This window comes from Rhinopithecus bieti, unplaced genomic scaffold (genome assembly GCF_001698545.2).
Source record: "Rhinopithecus bieti isolate Rb0 unplaced genomic scaffold, ASM169854v2 scaffold_11938, whole genome shotgun sequence".
NCBI classification, from domain to species: Eukaryota; Metazoa; Chordata; class Mammalia; order Primates; family Cercopithecidae; genus Rhinopithecus; species Rhinopithecus bieti.
The window spans coordinates 603428-619494 of NW_016806961.1; the positions used below are offsets into that span (position 1 = coordinate 603428).

General features: G+C 40.4%; 1 protein-coding gene across 1 annotated transcript in view; it reads left to right on the top strand.

Annotated features, from left to right (window-relative positions):
• CIT (citron rho-interacting serine/threonine kinase) overlaps positions 1-16067 on the top strand; it is a 203630-nt gene that overhangs the window by 142504 nt on the left and 45059 nt on the right. Inside the window, exons 23-26 of the mRNA XM_017879082.1 lie at positions 3858-3911; positions 10974-11171; positions 11942-12135; positions 15654-15789. Of these exons, the coding sequence (XP_017734571.1) occupies positions 3858-3911; positions 10974-11171; positions 11942-12135; positions 15654-15789 (582 nt within the window). The remainder of the gene's footprint in view (positions 1-3857; positions 3912-10973; positions 11172-11941; positions 12136-15653; positions 15790-16067) is intronic.

Consider the following 16067-nt stretch of genomic DNA (forward strand, 5'->3'; position numbering starts at 1 on the left):
CNNCCCGCCTCGGCCTCCCAAAGTGCTGGGATTACAGGCTTGAGCCACCGCGCCCGGCCAGAGTTAAGTAATTCTAACCAAGACTGAATGCTCTGGAAATTTTAAGGAAATTTCCTTATCTGGCATTTTAAGGAAAAAATGTGCTGATTCCTGACCAAGAGTCTATTAACATAAGGGCCTTATTCTTCCTCTAGGATGAATCCTTGCCTTTGGTTTTTGGCGATCATGGAATGCACTAAAGGGGGTTTTGTGGTCCTTGGATCTAGGCTGCTGCTTGGTCACAGATGAGATTTTGACATAGTGCAGACAGCCGTAGTCTTACTTTGGATAAGTAGTATTCTTATCTTAACAAAGTAATAAATCTCATTATTACTGGGCATAAAGCAGATAGAGTTTTAGAAAAACAATTAAGATCTGTTAAATTAGTCCATAGAATATAGGCTAGTTATTTAGGAAGTCAATTCTAAATAATAACTTTTTATTTATAAATCTGTCTGTGATTCTATCTATGCAACTATCTATTTTTTGGTATTTTTTATATTTTTTAATTGATATATCACAGTTGTATATATTTTTGAGATACATATGATATTGATACATGCCTACAATGTGTAATGATCAAATCAGGGTAATTGGGATATCCCTCACCTCAAACATTTATCTTTTCTTTGTATTGGGAACAATACAAAGCTATTTTGGCTATTTTTGGCTATTTTGAGCAACTAATCTATTTTTGGTTTGTTTTATTTTACTGTCTCTCCAGGGCTCTTCATTCATTTGTGTAGATCCAAATGTCTGGTTGCCATTTTCCATCTGCCAGAAGGACTTCCTTTAACATTTCTTATAGCACAGGTCTGCTGGTGTCAAATTCCTTCAACTTTTGTATGTTTGAAAAAGTTTTTATATTACCTTCATTTTTTAAGAGATATTTTTGCTGGGTATAGAATTCTGTGTGGACAGGTTTTTTTTTAATTTCAGCACTTTGAAGATATTGCTTTACTGTGTTCTAGCTTTTCACGCCCACTCCTTCTCCCCATCTTGGTGAGAAATCTTTCTCATTTTTGTTTCTCTTAATGTGACATGTATTTTTCTCTGGCTGTGTTTTTTTTTTTTTTTTTTTCTTTTTTAATGTTTTCTTTTGTTTTGGATTTAAACAGTTTCATTATAGTGTGCTTTAGGTTCATTTTCTTCACATTTCTCATGCTTGGGACTTGTTGAGTATTTTGCGTCTGTGGGTTTATGGCTTTTGTCAGCTTTGGAAAATTTGTGGCCATTATTTCTTCAAATATTTTTTTCTGTCTCCTATACTCTTTCTGGGACTCTAATTACATGTATGTTAGGCTACTTGAAGTTGTCTTACAACTCCCTGATGCTCTGCATTTTTTGAAAATGCCTTTTTCTTTTCTCATTGTGTTTCATTTTGGTTTCTACTTCTTGTCTTCTACTTCTTTGTTTCTATTTGTCTTCAAGTTCACTAATCTTTTCTTCTAAAGTGTCTAATCTGCCATTATAAACTTATAATAGTATTTATAGAAAAACAGACATGTTAGAGAAAACATCACAGCTCTAAAATTTTTGACTTAGTTATCTTATAGGCTTTTTTTTTTTTTTTTTTTTTTTTTTTGAGACGTAGTCTCTCCCTGTCACCCAGGCTGGCGTGCAGTGGTGTGATCTCGGCCCACTGTAAGCTCTGCCTCCTGGGTTCACACCATTCTCCTGCCTCAGCCTCCTCAGTAGCTGGGACTACAGGCGCCCGCCACCATGCCCGGCTAATTTTTTGTATTTTTTAGTAGGGACCATCCTGTTAGCCAGGATGGTCTTGATCTCCTCACCTCGTGATCTGCCTGCCTCAGCTTCCCAAAGTGCTGGGATTACAGGCATGAGCCACTGTGCCTGGCCTTTTATAGACCTTCTTATGGAGACTTTTTTTTTTTTTTTTTAATTAAATAGAAGAAGCGCTCTTACATCTGCCCTAAACTGGGTTCTGGGTTCTTACTTGGGTTTTCATATGTAAGCAAATGGGACCATATCCACTTTGTCTAACAAGTGAAAAGTCTGTTAGGGCATTGTTGACTCCTCTTTCCTCTGGGCGACACATCTATCAGTAAGTCCTTTTCCTTATGTTTTCAAAGGAGGTCTCAGTTTCATCCACGTTCTCTGTTTTTGTTTTTGTTTTTTTGCCATCATCCTTCTCCAAGCCACCATCATCTCTCGCTTGAATGGCAGTAACAATACCTTCAGTGGTTTCCCTGCTATGTTCTACCTTTGATCCTCTTCTCCCTATAGCATCTACAGTGATCTTAAAACAACAGTAAAATCCGTCACTTTCTTTCTTAAAATTTTCCATTGGTTTTCAATTAATTGAATTTTGAATGAAACCTAAATTCTTTACTGGACCTTCAAGATTCTTGGTCTCTGCCTTGGTCCCTATCATCATCTTGGGCTACTTTTTTTTCTTCATTGCTGTGCTTTTTCGAAAGTTGACCACAGCCCACAGAATACATTTTATTTGCAATCCAATAGAAGGGAATATATTTACTGTATTTCACCGATTCTAAGGTATCTGAAATCATGGTGCATATTACAGTCATATACAGACATAAACATGATATAGTTTGATAGCACTTTTTCTTCCTTAATGTTACATAGAATAGTCATAGGTTTTACAATGGAAAGTACCTTAAATTTGATGAGTTATAGTATCTAAAGCAGAAGTTTCCTATAACAGAGCTCATGTTTACTACTCAAGGCACATTCTGATGTTTTCAATTCTATCTTTTTTGTTCTACTTCATTGGATACAACGAACCAAAAATCCCGACTTGTCATGCTTGCTGTTGGGTTACAGCTTGCAATTTGAAAAACTCTGCTGTAGCCACTCAGTTTTTTTGGTTGTTGTTGTTCATCAAATGCACCAGACCCTTTCCTGCCTCAGGGTGTTTGCAAATGCTGCTCCCTCTGCCGTCTCCTGTCCATTGCATGGCTGGGTCCTCATCATCCTATAGGTTTCAGCTTACATGCCACCTCCTCAGAGAAGCCCTCCTTGACCACCCCGTCTAAGTAAGTTTCTACCTACCTTTCTTATTCTTTTTTTTTTTTAAAACCGGTCCCTATTTGTTTTCTTTATAACATTTGTCCCAATCTGTAATCATGCACTTATTCATTTCTGATCTTCCCTCACCAGAATGAAGGCACAGGTCGTGGATGCCTATATCCTTCCATGGTGTCAAGCATATAGTATGCGCTAAAAAATAATCCTTGTCAACTGAACAAATGCTGCTGGTTTAAGGCAGCTTTGTCCTGGAGAAAGCCTATATATATTTATTTCAATGCAGATGTAGAGTTTTCTGAATGTCAGCAGCTTTTAATGAAAAAACAACACACACACAAAGTCCCTTTGTCCTGGCTGTTGTCCTGTGTGTGCGTTTCTGTGTGTATGTGTGTATGTGTGTGTCAGGGAATAGGCTGGGGAGGAGTTAGTTGGAGGGAAGAGGGAAAATTACTCATCTTTTCAGAATGGGAATAGGACAAGTGAAGGAGAGTAAAACTTTATCCTTTATTGCTTTTTTCCCCCCTTTCTCCTAATAATCTCTAGGTGTTAATATAAATGTTAAAAATATTTGTACAAGGTGTGCATGTGTGGTCTAAAGAGTTAGTTGTTATTAACACAGCATTGTGTATTCCTGTAACTTATTTCTGGTGTTGGGGATGATTTGATTAATTCGTTCTTTGAAAAACAGATGCTGGTGCTGCATTCTCGGCTTTCCAGGCAAATTGCTATTCTCTATATTTGACCCGTAGCATGTAGAATTGTATTCTACCCTATGAAAAATTTATAATCAACTTCTTACCTTTTAGGCACATAGAGATGAAATCCAGCGCAAATTTGATGCTCTTCGTAACAGCTGTACTGTGAGTATTAATTAACCAAAGATGATTAAAATAACATGAAACTAACAAAGAAGGAAAAGGGGACATCTCTTTAACATATTGGTGACGAGTTTTGATTCGAACTTGCAGCTTGAAGAAGATAATGCAATCAACCTTATTTGGAGTTTTTGAGCCCTGGATAACCTGTTTTTTGGGGTTCTTCCAGTTTTGAAAAACTGAAACCATTCTTACTGTTTGGGGGAAGAGGATAGTTGGAAGGGTCAAAATAATTCTCACTTGTGGAAGCACTAACAGGTTTCAGCAGCTGCAATGAAAATCCCAAGGCAGCTCCCCCTCCTACCCCAATGTAGGCGGTTTCATGGCTAACCCAGGTCAGAGACTCTCCTGTCACCAAGGTAGTTGTATCTGTGAGACTTCTCCAGATTGCTGCCCCTGCAGAGGAAGAACCAATGAGCTCTTCTCCTGGAGACCTAGAAATTGTAATTTCCTACCAGGCAAAATTTGGCTTTCTAACATGCAAATTCAAAATCTAGGACTCTTTGGGAGATGTTATTTATATTGAGAGAAATAAATGCTATGAGTAGATAAGCATCTTCCATAGGTTATATAATAGAGTAGGGTCGGTGGGAATTCAGTCTATTTTTGATCAGAGTGAAGGACTGAAATAGGCCCCTTTCAGAAGATGGGGATGTTCTCCTTATTCATGTGCCCTCTCTTTTCTTTGGCCTTTTTGTCACTTTATTACCTTCTTAGTCCTCAGTGATCTTGTCCTTGTTTGTATTATTTGCATTTGTGAATTTCCAGAAACACCTTCCAGCCTCCACACACATACATATTTTATTTTCTTGTTATGAGCCCTTTATTTCCTCTTTAGCTACTATAAATGAGATATTAAGTCCTAACGGGTTTTTTTTCTTAATTTAGGTATAAAATATATCTAGTAAAGCACATAAAAATGTAGTAATTTTAAGTATACAGCTCAATAAAATTTTTATACAGATAGACAACTAGGTAACCCCAATGTAGATCAAGGTACAGAACTTTCTCAGCCCCTGAAGGCTCCCTCATGTTCCCTTCCCATCATCATCCTTCACCCAAAGGGTAACCACTATGCTGACCTCTGATACCATAGTTTAGTCTTGCCTGTTCTTGAACGTCATGTAAATGGAATCACAGGGGATGTGCTCTTTGGGGCTTAGCTTTTTTTTTTTTTTTTTTTTTTTTTTTTTTTTTTTTGCTTAAATGGTTTGTGAGGTTCCTCCACGTTGCTGTACCTATCAATAATTTGTTCTTTTTTTAATCACTGTATGGTGTTTCTGGTGTATGAATAGAACTATAGTTTGTTTATCCATTCTCCTTGTTGGTAGACATTTGGATTGTTTCCATAATGGATCAATCTGTTAGGAAACCCTGTTGCACAAGGCCTTTGGTGGCTGTGAGCACTTACTTCTGGTGAGCATTTCCCAAGAATTACTAGGTAATGATATTTGCCTCTGTTTGACTTTAGTGGGGAACTGACAGACCAGTTTTTTGGTCTGCATTTCCTGATATGATGGTGGATCGGGATGGGCCTGCCTTAAAATGTCTGTGGATTTCCTCCATCCCTCCTCCCTTCCTTGAGTAATTGGGGGGTGACATTCTGGTAGTTTTCTGCCCTAGGATTTTAGTTTCTTGTTGTCTTCCTTTCTTATTTTAAACAATTAGCTTATATACATACATGCGCGTGAATGATCACTGAATAAAATGTAGATCATTTTATGACTGTGGAATTTTTTATATTACCATTTTTTCCTTATATAAGCTTGGATTTTTAAAAATGTGTGCATTAGTAATCCTGTTCCATTCATCTGGAGTTCTTTTTTCCTTTTTTAGTCTTTTGGCATAAGAACTTTCTAAAAAACATTGTTTTTACAGTTTTATTGAGGTAGAATTGGTGTACTATAATCTGATGCGTTTTAAAACGTGTATATAACTGAAACAGCAAAACAATCAGAATAATGAATTTTATTATTATTTTGGATAAGATTATCCAAATTTCATTCTTGAGCGATAAAAACAAAATATTTATTGTATTCATCACCCTCAAAAGTTTCCTTATACCCCTTTGTAATTCATCTTGTCCCCCATTTTAAAAATTGAAAGTTTAGTTTTAGTGGAATACACTAGTATGTAGACTGCATTTGGTTACTTTCTCATGTAACTCTAGTGCTCTCCAAATTTGCGTTTTCTGGAACAGTGACTTCTGATCTTTGCGTCATTTACCTCTGTGTTCTGTGGCGAAGCCTCTGGGGGCCTTCCCGTGTGTGTGTGTGTGTGTGTGAACCTGAGAGAGATGCTCTCCACCCACATTTCAGCCAGAGCAGCTGGGTAACTTAGTAGTCTAAGCCATGGGCTCTGGAATCAGATAGAGTTCAGATTATAAATTGGCCTCTTAGTAACCTATGCTTATTATCCTACGAAGCCCCTCTTTCTTTGTCTGTAAAATGGAGATAACATTGTATACCCTCAGTTCCAATCAGTATCCTCATTGATTGTAGGATACGTAATTAATTTAATAACTGCTCTTTGGGGGCTGGGTGAGGGAAGAGAGAGAGCTTCTGGTTCCAGTATACCACATATCCACATTTCAGACAGTACAACTTATGGAACACTGAGTCATGGGATTTGGTAGTAGTACCTCCCTCATAAGGTTGCTGCGAGAATTAAATGAGATACGTGCAAACTGCTTGCACAGGGCCTGATCCATAGGAAGTGCTAAACAACATTGGTTACTATTAATATTTTATTCTCCTGGGCTTCTAATATAATCTTTTGTTTGGAAAATGGCTCTGCTGCTACTTTAGAAAGTTTGAAAACCACTACTTTAGAACAACATTTAGCCACAATAGTAGGTCTCCATTATACTTTTCCAAGTTCAAGAACGCTTTAAAGACACTTCAGAGGAGTGTGTTGGAGGTTCCTTTCTTTTTTGGCATTGCCCAAGATTGTCTCTGCTAGGAAATGTCATCTTTGTCATTTAAAAATGAGTTATTATGGGAGTTCCCAAAATTCCCATAATAACTCAATTGATAGGAGCTCTCTTCAGCTTTCAAAAAGCTCATGCACAGTAAGATTTTCAAGCTCAGACCATTTCTATATTTTGAAGACATTTAAAAAGGATTTGATTCAATCTGGCACCTAAAACCCTACCTAAGTCTGTTTTAGAGGGGAGTTGGTGGGCAAACATATGACACAGTTTTAATTATGAATCAATCTGTCAGCTATAAGATTAAAAATAAATAATATGCAAATAGCTGCCTTCAGAAGAGAACCAGGCATTAAAATAGGATTTCAGTCCTGTGTCTTTTTAGCCTGATGCTCATTATCTGACTGGTTTCTTCACCCCTAACGTGCCATTGGACATTTACCTGATAATTTTCCTCTGCTGGTCTTCCAGTTAGGTGTGAGAGGTCCATGTCTTCTTCTCAGAACCATGATAGCATTGAAAAACAACAGATCAGATCAGCCCAAACAGAGTTCTTTATTTTTTTTCTTTTTGACACTGAGAGTAGATCTTTTTTTTTTTTTTTTTGAGACGGAGTTTCGCCCTTGTTGCCCAGGCTAGAGTACAATAGCACGATTTCCGCTCACCACAACCTCCACCTCCCGGGTTCAAGCGATTCTCCTGCCTCAGCCTTCTGGGTAACTGGGATTACAGGCATGTGCCACCATGCTTGGCTAATTTTGTATTTTCAGTAGAGATGGGATTTCTCCATGTTGGTCAGACTGGTCTTGAACTCTCAAACTCAGGTGATCCACCCACCTCAGCCTCCCAAAAGTGCTGAGATTACAGGTGTGAGCCACCATGTCCAGCTTAGATCATTTTTTTAAATCTTCCCTTCTTTCTTCGAACTGTACCAAGACCTGTTATCTGTAAAAACAGCATGTAAGAAAGCTCTGCTGGCCCCTGCGTTGTGAAGATATCTTGCCCATCTTTTTTTACTGCTAAGATGGAATCAGCCTTTCAGTTTCTCTTTTTTACCCTCTATCTTTGGGGTTAAAAGGTTAACAGACTCATAGTAAACAAATCATTTGACCTTGGTGGGGAGAGAATATACCCAGGACCAGAAAGTGGACCTGCCAATTTTCCTTGCACATTCCCTGGATCAAAATCAAGAAGGGTTATCCTGAATGGTCAATATATTTTACCTCCATCATTTCAGTTTTCAAAGATCTGAATAAAAAAATTGAATAAACACTTCTGTCCCTATTTTAGAGAGGCAGTATGGTTTAGGGGGCAAGAATGTAGATTCTTGAGTTTTAGTGTTGGGTTCGAATTCTGGTTTTGTTATTTACTAGCAGTGACCTTGGGCAAGTTACCTAGCATCTCTGTTGCCCCAATTTCCCCATCCATAAAATAGAAATAAAATAATACCTACTTCAAAGGACAGTAGTGAACATTGCCTGTTATTATGTCTTTTAAAAAAAAATCACAAAGACCATTAATTTACTGCCTATGTCATAAGTCAGTTTAATATCTGTAAACTCAGTAACATGTGTGTGTGTGTGCGTGGGTATGTCCAACATTTAATATCATGACTCCAGCAACTTGAACCAAGGTCACAAGCTAACTGTGTTATGGCTTGGGTAGATAGAATATGTGTATAAAAAGTCCAAATCAATTAAAATGCCTTAAATCTCAGCATGGGTATTTTACAAAAACATGTAACACTTCTCTTGTCAAATGGGCAAAATAGAGATGATGACCAAATATCGAACCAGCAATCACAAACCAGAAATATAATCAGAGGCACGAGAACCCTTGTAGACTGGGTGACAACAGGGAAATAGAAAGACCCTTCTTACTCCAGTGGGCCCATCTCAATTGAGTGATACCAAATTGCCCTCTTCCAAGTGTTTCTTCTTTAGCATTTTATAATATAATTTTGGGAGAAAAAAAAGAGGTGGCAGAAATGGGCTACCATCACAAATGATAAATTGCATTTTTTTTCATCAATCAAAGAAAGCAGGTACCCAAAGTCTTAACTACATCCTTGAATGGCAAGTAAATTATTTTGGCAATGATGTATTTTCATGTGAGTAGACTTTCTGTAGTCTGGTCTGTTTATTCCCCAAGAGGTTTTTTGTTTTTTTTTTTTAAGACAGTCTTGCTCTGTCACCCAGGCTGGAGTGCAGTGGCACAATCTTGGCTCACTGCAAGCTCCGCCTCCCGGGTTCACGCCAGTCTCCTGCCTCAGCCTCCCGCGTAGCTGGGACTACAGGCGCCTGCCACCACACCCAGCTACTTTTTTGTATTTTTAGTAGAGACGGGGTTTCACTGCGTTAGCCAGGATGGTCTCGATCTCCTGACCTTGTGTTCACTTGATACATTAAGGTCAAATAACATGCAAGAAAATTCAAAAAATTAAGAGTAAAAGCAGATGAGTAAATATAGTGTTCACTCCCATGTCACAGATGGAGAAACCAACCCAGCAAAGGTCAGATGGCTTATTTGGGGTTCCAGAATCCATTTTATATCTTCCAAGCCAGCCTGCCTGTCTTACTTTTCTTTGGGAAAGAGGTAGGGGGAAGCATAGTAGTTAAATGGAGACATTACGAAAAACATCTTAAGGAATAGGTTTACTACATACAGGAAGGAGACCAGTTAAACTAGTGGGCATTGTTTATTCATTGTTTCTGGTTTTAGGAGATTTAACATGTCACAGAAAGGGAAAGGCAGGGACCCTACAAGTCATAAGTGTCTGCTAGGAATGGCAAATGTGCAGATTTTCCTTATTTGTCTTCCTTGATAAAGAAGGTATCTGAGCTAAGAACCTGACCAGATAACTTTTATCCGCCTTCTTGTAGCTGACAGTGTACCTCAAAACAGTACATTATGAATTAATGTGGCTTTTGACATTAAAAAGCAAATTACTAGACCATTAGACCATACACTAAAAGGTTATCAGCTCAGTTAACAAAATGAAAAGTTGTATCTCTTCTGAGTACATTTGTGGACAAATGTACTTAATTGATGTTCTTTAATTCCATGTGCCTGGGGAGATTTTTTTAAAAACTGATAATCAAAGAGGGTTAAAATAGGGAATTAGTTATGAAAGCAATGGCAACATTTCATAAACGAAATCGACTCTAGGTTTGAAAATTGGAAACAATTAATAACTGTAGGCTTAATGGCATTTCCTTTTAATTTCCTTCTTTTTGTTACATAAAATTTAATGTACTGCCTGTGTGCCTCAGTCCAACTATTATTAGAAAATTGCCCTTAAACTTCTAAAGTATTATACATGAAAGCTCTCTGCAAGCAGTAATTCTAAACCTCAGCAAAGAGAATAAGAAAGCTAAATGTTCTGAAATTGAAGTCATTCTGCTACTGAGCAGGAAAGTAATTTAGCAAACCCTGATTAAATCTCTCTCAATAAAATGACAGTTTCATATACATGGCTTCCCATTGGCTGATAGCCAACTGTATAGTAAAATCCATTAAAGTGATGCTATAGTACAGTATTGTATTTTCAGGGTTTTTCTGAGTTTCCCTTAAGTTTTTTTTCCTTGGTTGTATGAAATTAAATTTATTGCTTGTGATATTATTGAAATAACTCCTGGTGCCCTTCCCTGTCAAGTCTTCCTTGATAAGAACTTCATTTTGCTTTCTAAGACTGTGGCCATCTCCAATAATAAGGTCCTAGAGATAGTTTCATGGGCATTTTTAGCTTCATTAGCAGATTGTGATACCAATCTATTATTAATTTGCATTTTCCTTCCACATTGTATTATTTCTGTCAGCTTGATCTCATTCGAAGTCGTCCGTTTCATGCAGTGATTACTTTTGATTGCTTTTGCCATATTTTTTAGACGTGTCCTGAGTTAGAGAGAAACTGGGTCTTTTTCTACCACTGCTCGTGTTTAGAGTTAAGTGGGTGGGCGTGGGAGCTTGGACGTGACTCTCAAGGTCAGGTGGGCAAACTCATGAGCGGCACGTTGATTGCCAGTGTCATGTGCGTTCAGAAATCCATAGCCCTAGAAGCAATTTCTCATTTGAAATGAATGTGCTTGGCATGTAACTGGATTCCTTTCCTCTTTTAGGTAATCACAGACCTGGAGGAGCAGCTAAACCAGCTGACCGAGGATAATGCTGAACTCAACAACCAAAACTTCTACTTGTCCAAACAACTCGATGAGGCTTCCGGCGCCAACGATGAGATTGTACAACTGCGAAGTGAAGTGGACCACCTTCGCCGGGAGATCACAGAACGAGAGATGCAGCTTACCAGCCAGAAGCAAGTAAGGAGGGTTAACAAGGTCATGAGATCCTTGGAGGACTTTTAGAAGGATTTTAGGAGGAGTGCTTGGTGCATTCTCCCAAGGGTTCCAACACTAAACTTCATACCCAACTTCACTGGGCTCTTTTTAGAATCATGTCTTGTTTCCAAGTCTTTAGGGTTTTAAAAATGGCTTTTAAAAGTGTGTAGTTCTTATTAATTTTGATTTGAAAAAATTGAGCCGATGTGGCAGCTCTTCCCTGTTATCCGGACACTTTGGGAGGTAGAGGCGATAGGACCACTTGAGCCCAGGAGACCCCATCTCTTTAAAAAAAAAAGATAAAAATTAGCTGGGCTTGGTGGTGCATGCCAGTAGTTCCAGCTTTTTAGAAAGCTGAGGCGGGAGGAATGTTTGAACCCAGGCGCTCGAGGCTGCAGTGAACTGTGATCGTGCCACTGTACTCCAGCCTGGGTGACACAGCTGGACCCTGCCTCAAAAAAATAAATATAGATAAAAACAAAATCAAATGCTTTGGGAGATCAACGTAAAAGGCTTGATTTTAAGCTTGGTCGCTTACCCTGGCTTTGCTTTGGGTTCTGCCTCTAAGGTGGCTGCAACACTGGCCCTTCGTCCATTCTTGCCTGGTTCCCTCGGGCTGCAGAGGAAAAAGACAAGCTGCATTTCAAACTGTAGTTAGAAACTTGTGCTTTTCTGAAACTGACCTGACCAAAGTAATCTCCAGGAAATCCTTGTTTAAAGATAAGGCACAAATCCATGGTACTGATTTGCAGACGATGGAGGCTCTGAAGACCACGTGTACCATGCTGGAGGAACAGGTCATGGATTTGGAGGCCCTAAACGACGAGCTGCTAGAAAAAGAGCGGCAGTGGGAGGCCTGGAGGAGCGTCCTGGGTGACGAGAAATCCCAGTTTGAGTGTCGGGTTCGAGAGCTGCAGAGGATGTTGGACACCGAGAAACAGAGCAGGTGGGGTTTTGTGTTTGTGGAAAGCTCATGACAGGTGACCGCAGGAGGATCGGCCTGAGAGTTATGAACAGGGTGATCAGCTCTCCCAGCTGAGACTGAGAAGTTTCCTGGGGCACAAGCCTCCTGGTGCTTAAAACCAGGAGACTCTTGGGCAAACCAGAATGGGGTGGTCACCCTAGTTGTAAACGTAGATAGTGTGAGTTGGATTCTGTGGCTATGACTGGTATCTGTTTTCCCCATGCAGAGGCCTGGGCATCAGGGCAAATACCTCTGTTTTCTGTGCAGAAACACTCTCATGAGGTTTCTTATCAGAGTAACCATAGCAAGAACATTACCATTTTAATCCTGGTCATGTGCAATGCTAGTCTTCCCTCCTACCCAGGGTTCCTCACCTTGGCACTATTGACATGTCAGGCTGGGTCATTCTTTGTTATGGGGGCTGTCCTGTGCATTGTAGGATATTGAGCAGCATCTCTCGTCTCTGCTCACTAGATGCCACCAACAACCCCCTTCCCAAGTTGTGACAACAAGTATGTCTCTGGACATTGCCCCCAATATTCCCAGTGTCTCCATTGTCCCCAGTGGAGAACCACTGCTTTACAAGAATAGTTTAGTGGTTTTTTTTTTCCTTTTCTTTGAGACAGAGTCTGACTCTGTCACCCAGGCTGGAGTGCAGTGGCACCATCTCAGTTCACTGCAACCTCCACCTCCAGGGTTCAAGGGATTCTCCTTCCTCAGCCTCCCAAGTAGCTAGGAATAAGGTGTGTGCCACTATGCCCGGCTAGTATTTTTTTGTATTTTTAGTAGAGATGGGGTTTCACTGTGTTGGCCAGGCTGGTCTTGAACTCCTAACCTCAAGTAATCCACCTGCCTTGGTCTCCCAGAGTGCTGGGATTACAGGCGTGAGCCACCATGCCTGCCGGTTTTTTTTTTCCCCCCCTTTCTTAGTAGGAAGTGATAATAATCAGTTCAGGTAGTATCATTCCTCTGCTTTCTCACTTTTGTTTCCACAGTTCACCTAGTATAGATTTCCCTTCCTGCGGGGCCACAGTGGTGCAATTGTGTACTCCATAGCTCTGAGGGTTGCTGGTCACATTGAAGATGTCATAGACTGGAAGAGTTGTTATGACAGTTTTATAGCTCATGGCAGGAAACTGTTTTGTTTCTGACAAAATTGGTACGTGATGACGTTTCACAGATGGAAAGAAATGGTCTAGAAGGACGGGTGCCGCTTTCCAGTTTGTACAAAGGCACGATATGGGCTAGTGTGTGCCCCTTGACTTCCTGTCTGCACAGCTAATTGGATCCATTTTTCATAACCTTGCTCATGTCACCTTCCTCTGAAACTTACCTTCCTGTGATTCTCTGAACTCCTTAAGCAAGATAAGCTATCCGTAGAAATATCGATCAATGAATTAATCTGTATCACACTCTTTTGGGTATCTCTCACATTTACTGGGCCATAGTAGGCTCAACTAAATATATCAGATGGATTATGCAAAGTTCAGCTGAGCTCCAAAAGTTTGGAGGTAAAAGATGAGAACCCTTACATTTCAAGAGAAATGGTAGAAACAGTTCCTTTTTGTGGATCCTCTCGGCTTCTACACTCAGCGTATTTGTTGATGTGAGGGACTGCTGTTTAAGTCTCCTGTTCCAGCTTCCTTCTGAATACTTAGACTCTCCCATTCTCACTATAAGTTCTGGTTGTTTTCTCACAGACCTCTTCCCTCCCGCCCTCAAGTGCAGCTCCTATCCTAGCTGTTTCTAGGGACCTACGGAGATCATTTTTGGGGTAGGATCTGGCTTCAGCATCAAGAAATACATGACCATACATGGAAGGTATAATTGTGAACTGTTCTCAGGAAGACTAGCATTAGTCTGCTTTCATTTCATGTCTGCTTTCAGGGCAATTGTGGAAGATCGTGCCTTTCTTTTCTTTTTTTTTTCTTTTTTCTGTTTTGGTATTTTGTGGGATACTGAGATGAGTAAAATATAATTGTCAATCCGTGTTCTCAAGAGCCTAAGAGTCTACTGGAGGAGATATGGATTCAGATATTTAGGAGAGATGGGGAGGCTGAAGTGGGTGGATCACTTGAGGTCAGGAGTCTGAGACCAACCTGGCCAACATGGCGAAATCGTGTCTTTACAAAAAAAATACAAAAATTAGCCGGGTGTGGTGGCACGCGCCTATAGTCCAAGCTACTTGGGAGGCTGAGGCAGGAGAATTGCTTGAACCTTGGAAGTGGAGGTTGCAGTGAGCTGAGATTGCGCCATTGAACTCCAGCCTGGGCGACAGTGAGACTCCATCTCAAATATGTATATATATATTTAGGAGAGAAATACAGTTATGCTTTGGATACAGAACAAGGTGACGTTGCTTCTGAGAAGAGAAAGTGGGAACAGTTTTATGGAGATCATAGCATTTGAATTTATCCTTGAAGGCTGAGTAAGATTTGAGTTTTCAGAGTAGCAAAGGAGGGGATGGCCAGTGGAGGAGATTGTATAAGCCAAAGTGTGGAAGTAGGAAGCATGATACCTAAATGGGGAAAGGGAAATGATTTTTTTTTCCCAGTTTGCTTCTGATTTTTCTGTTCTTTAGCATTATTTATGGAGACACTCATCAGATTCAAGTTTCACTTTCGTTTTTTCTTTCTTTTTTGAGATGGAGTCTTGCTGTGTTGCCCAGGGTGGAGTGCAGTGGCACCATCTTGGCTCACTGCAACCTCTGCCTCCCAAGTTCAAGCAGTTCTTCTGCCTCAGCCTCCTGAGTAACTGGGATTACAGGCATGCGCCACCATGCCTGGCTAATTTTTTGTATTTGTTGTAGAGATGGGGTTTCACCATGTTGGCCAGGCTGGTCTCGAACTCTTGACCTCAGGTGATCCATCCACCTCAGCCTCCCAAAGTGTTGGGATTAAGACGTGAGCCACCACACCCAGCCTCAAGTTTCAGTTTCTTGATGAGTACCCAAAAACATTTAACTTTTTTTTTGTTTGTTTGTTTGTTTTGTTTTTTTTTTTTTGAGACGGAGTCTTGCTCTGTCACCCAGGCTGGAGTGTGGTGGTGTGATCTTGGCTTACTGCAACTTCCACCTCCTGGGTTCAAGTGATTCTCCTGCCTCAGCCTCCTGAGTAGCTGGGATTAGGGGTGCACACCACCACACCCAGCTAATTTTGTATTTTTAGTAAAGATGGGATTTCACCATGTTGGCCAGGCTGGTCTGGAACTCCGGATCTCAGGTAATCCACTCACCTTGGCCTCCCAAACCGCTGGGATTACAAGTGTGAGCCACTGTGCCTGGCCTGTTTTGTTTTTTCTTACCCAAACCTAACATAGGTCAAATCTTTGCTTGGTAAGCTGTTGGAAAGGAAGACAGTTTGGAACTAAGAGTCAAGGTTGGGCATCTCTCTGGCCTGCAGCCTGTTTAGTTGCTCGTCAGGATTAGAGATGGACCAGCCTTCTTTCAGCAGGTCAGCTGTTGGGGGGCTTCCAAAAGCTGACCTGTGTTTTTCTGGCAGGGCGAGAGCCGATCAGCGGATCACCGAGTCTCGCCAGGTGGTGGAGCTGGCAGTGAAGGAGCACAAGGCGGAGATTCTTGCTCTGCAGCAGGCTCTCAAAGAGCAGAAGCTGAAGGCCGAGAGCCTCTCTGACAAGGTCAGCGCCCACCCCTTCTGCTTTTTAGGAAAACATTTTCGTTTCCTTCTTTTAAAGGCACGCTTGATAAAAATTCAAATGCAATCCATGGCAAACATATTTCATAAACATATGTTCATGCACTCCAAAAATGTCCCATGGTTTTGCCTTACCATGGGACATTTTTGGTTGGCAGTAGCGTGGGTGGGTGTGGTGGGTACCCAGTGATCACAGTCGGCCAGTGACTTTTTAAAATCTGTGTGTCTAGGCCCTTGAAGTTCGAATTTTGATCTGGGTGT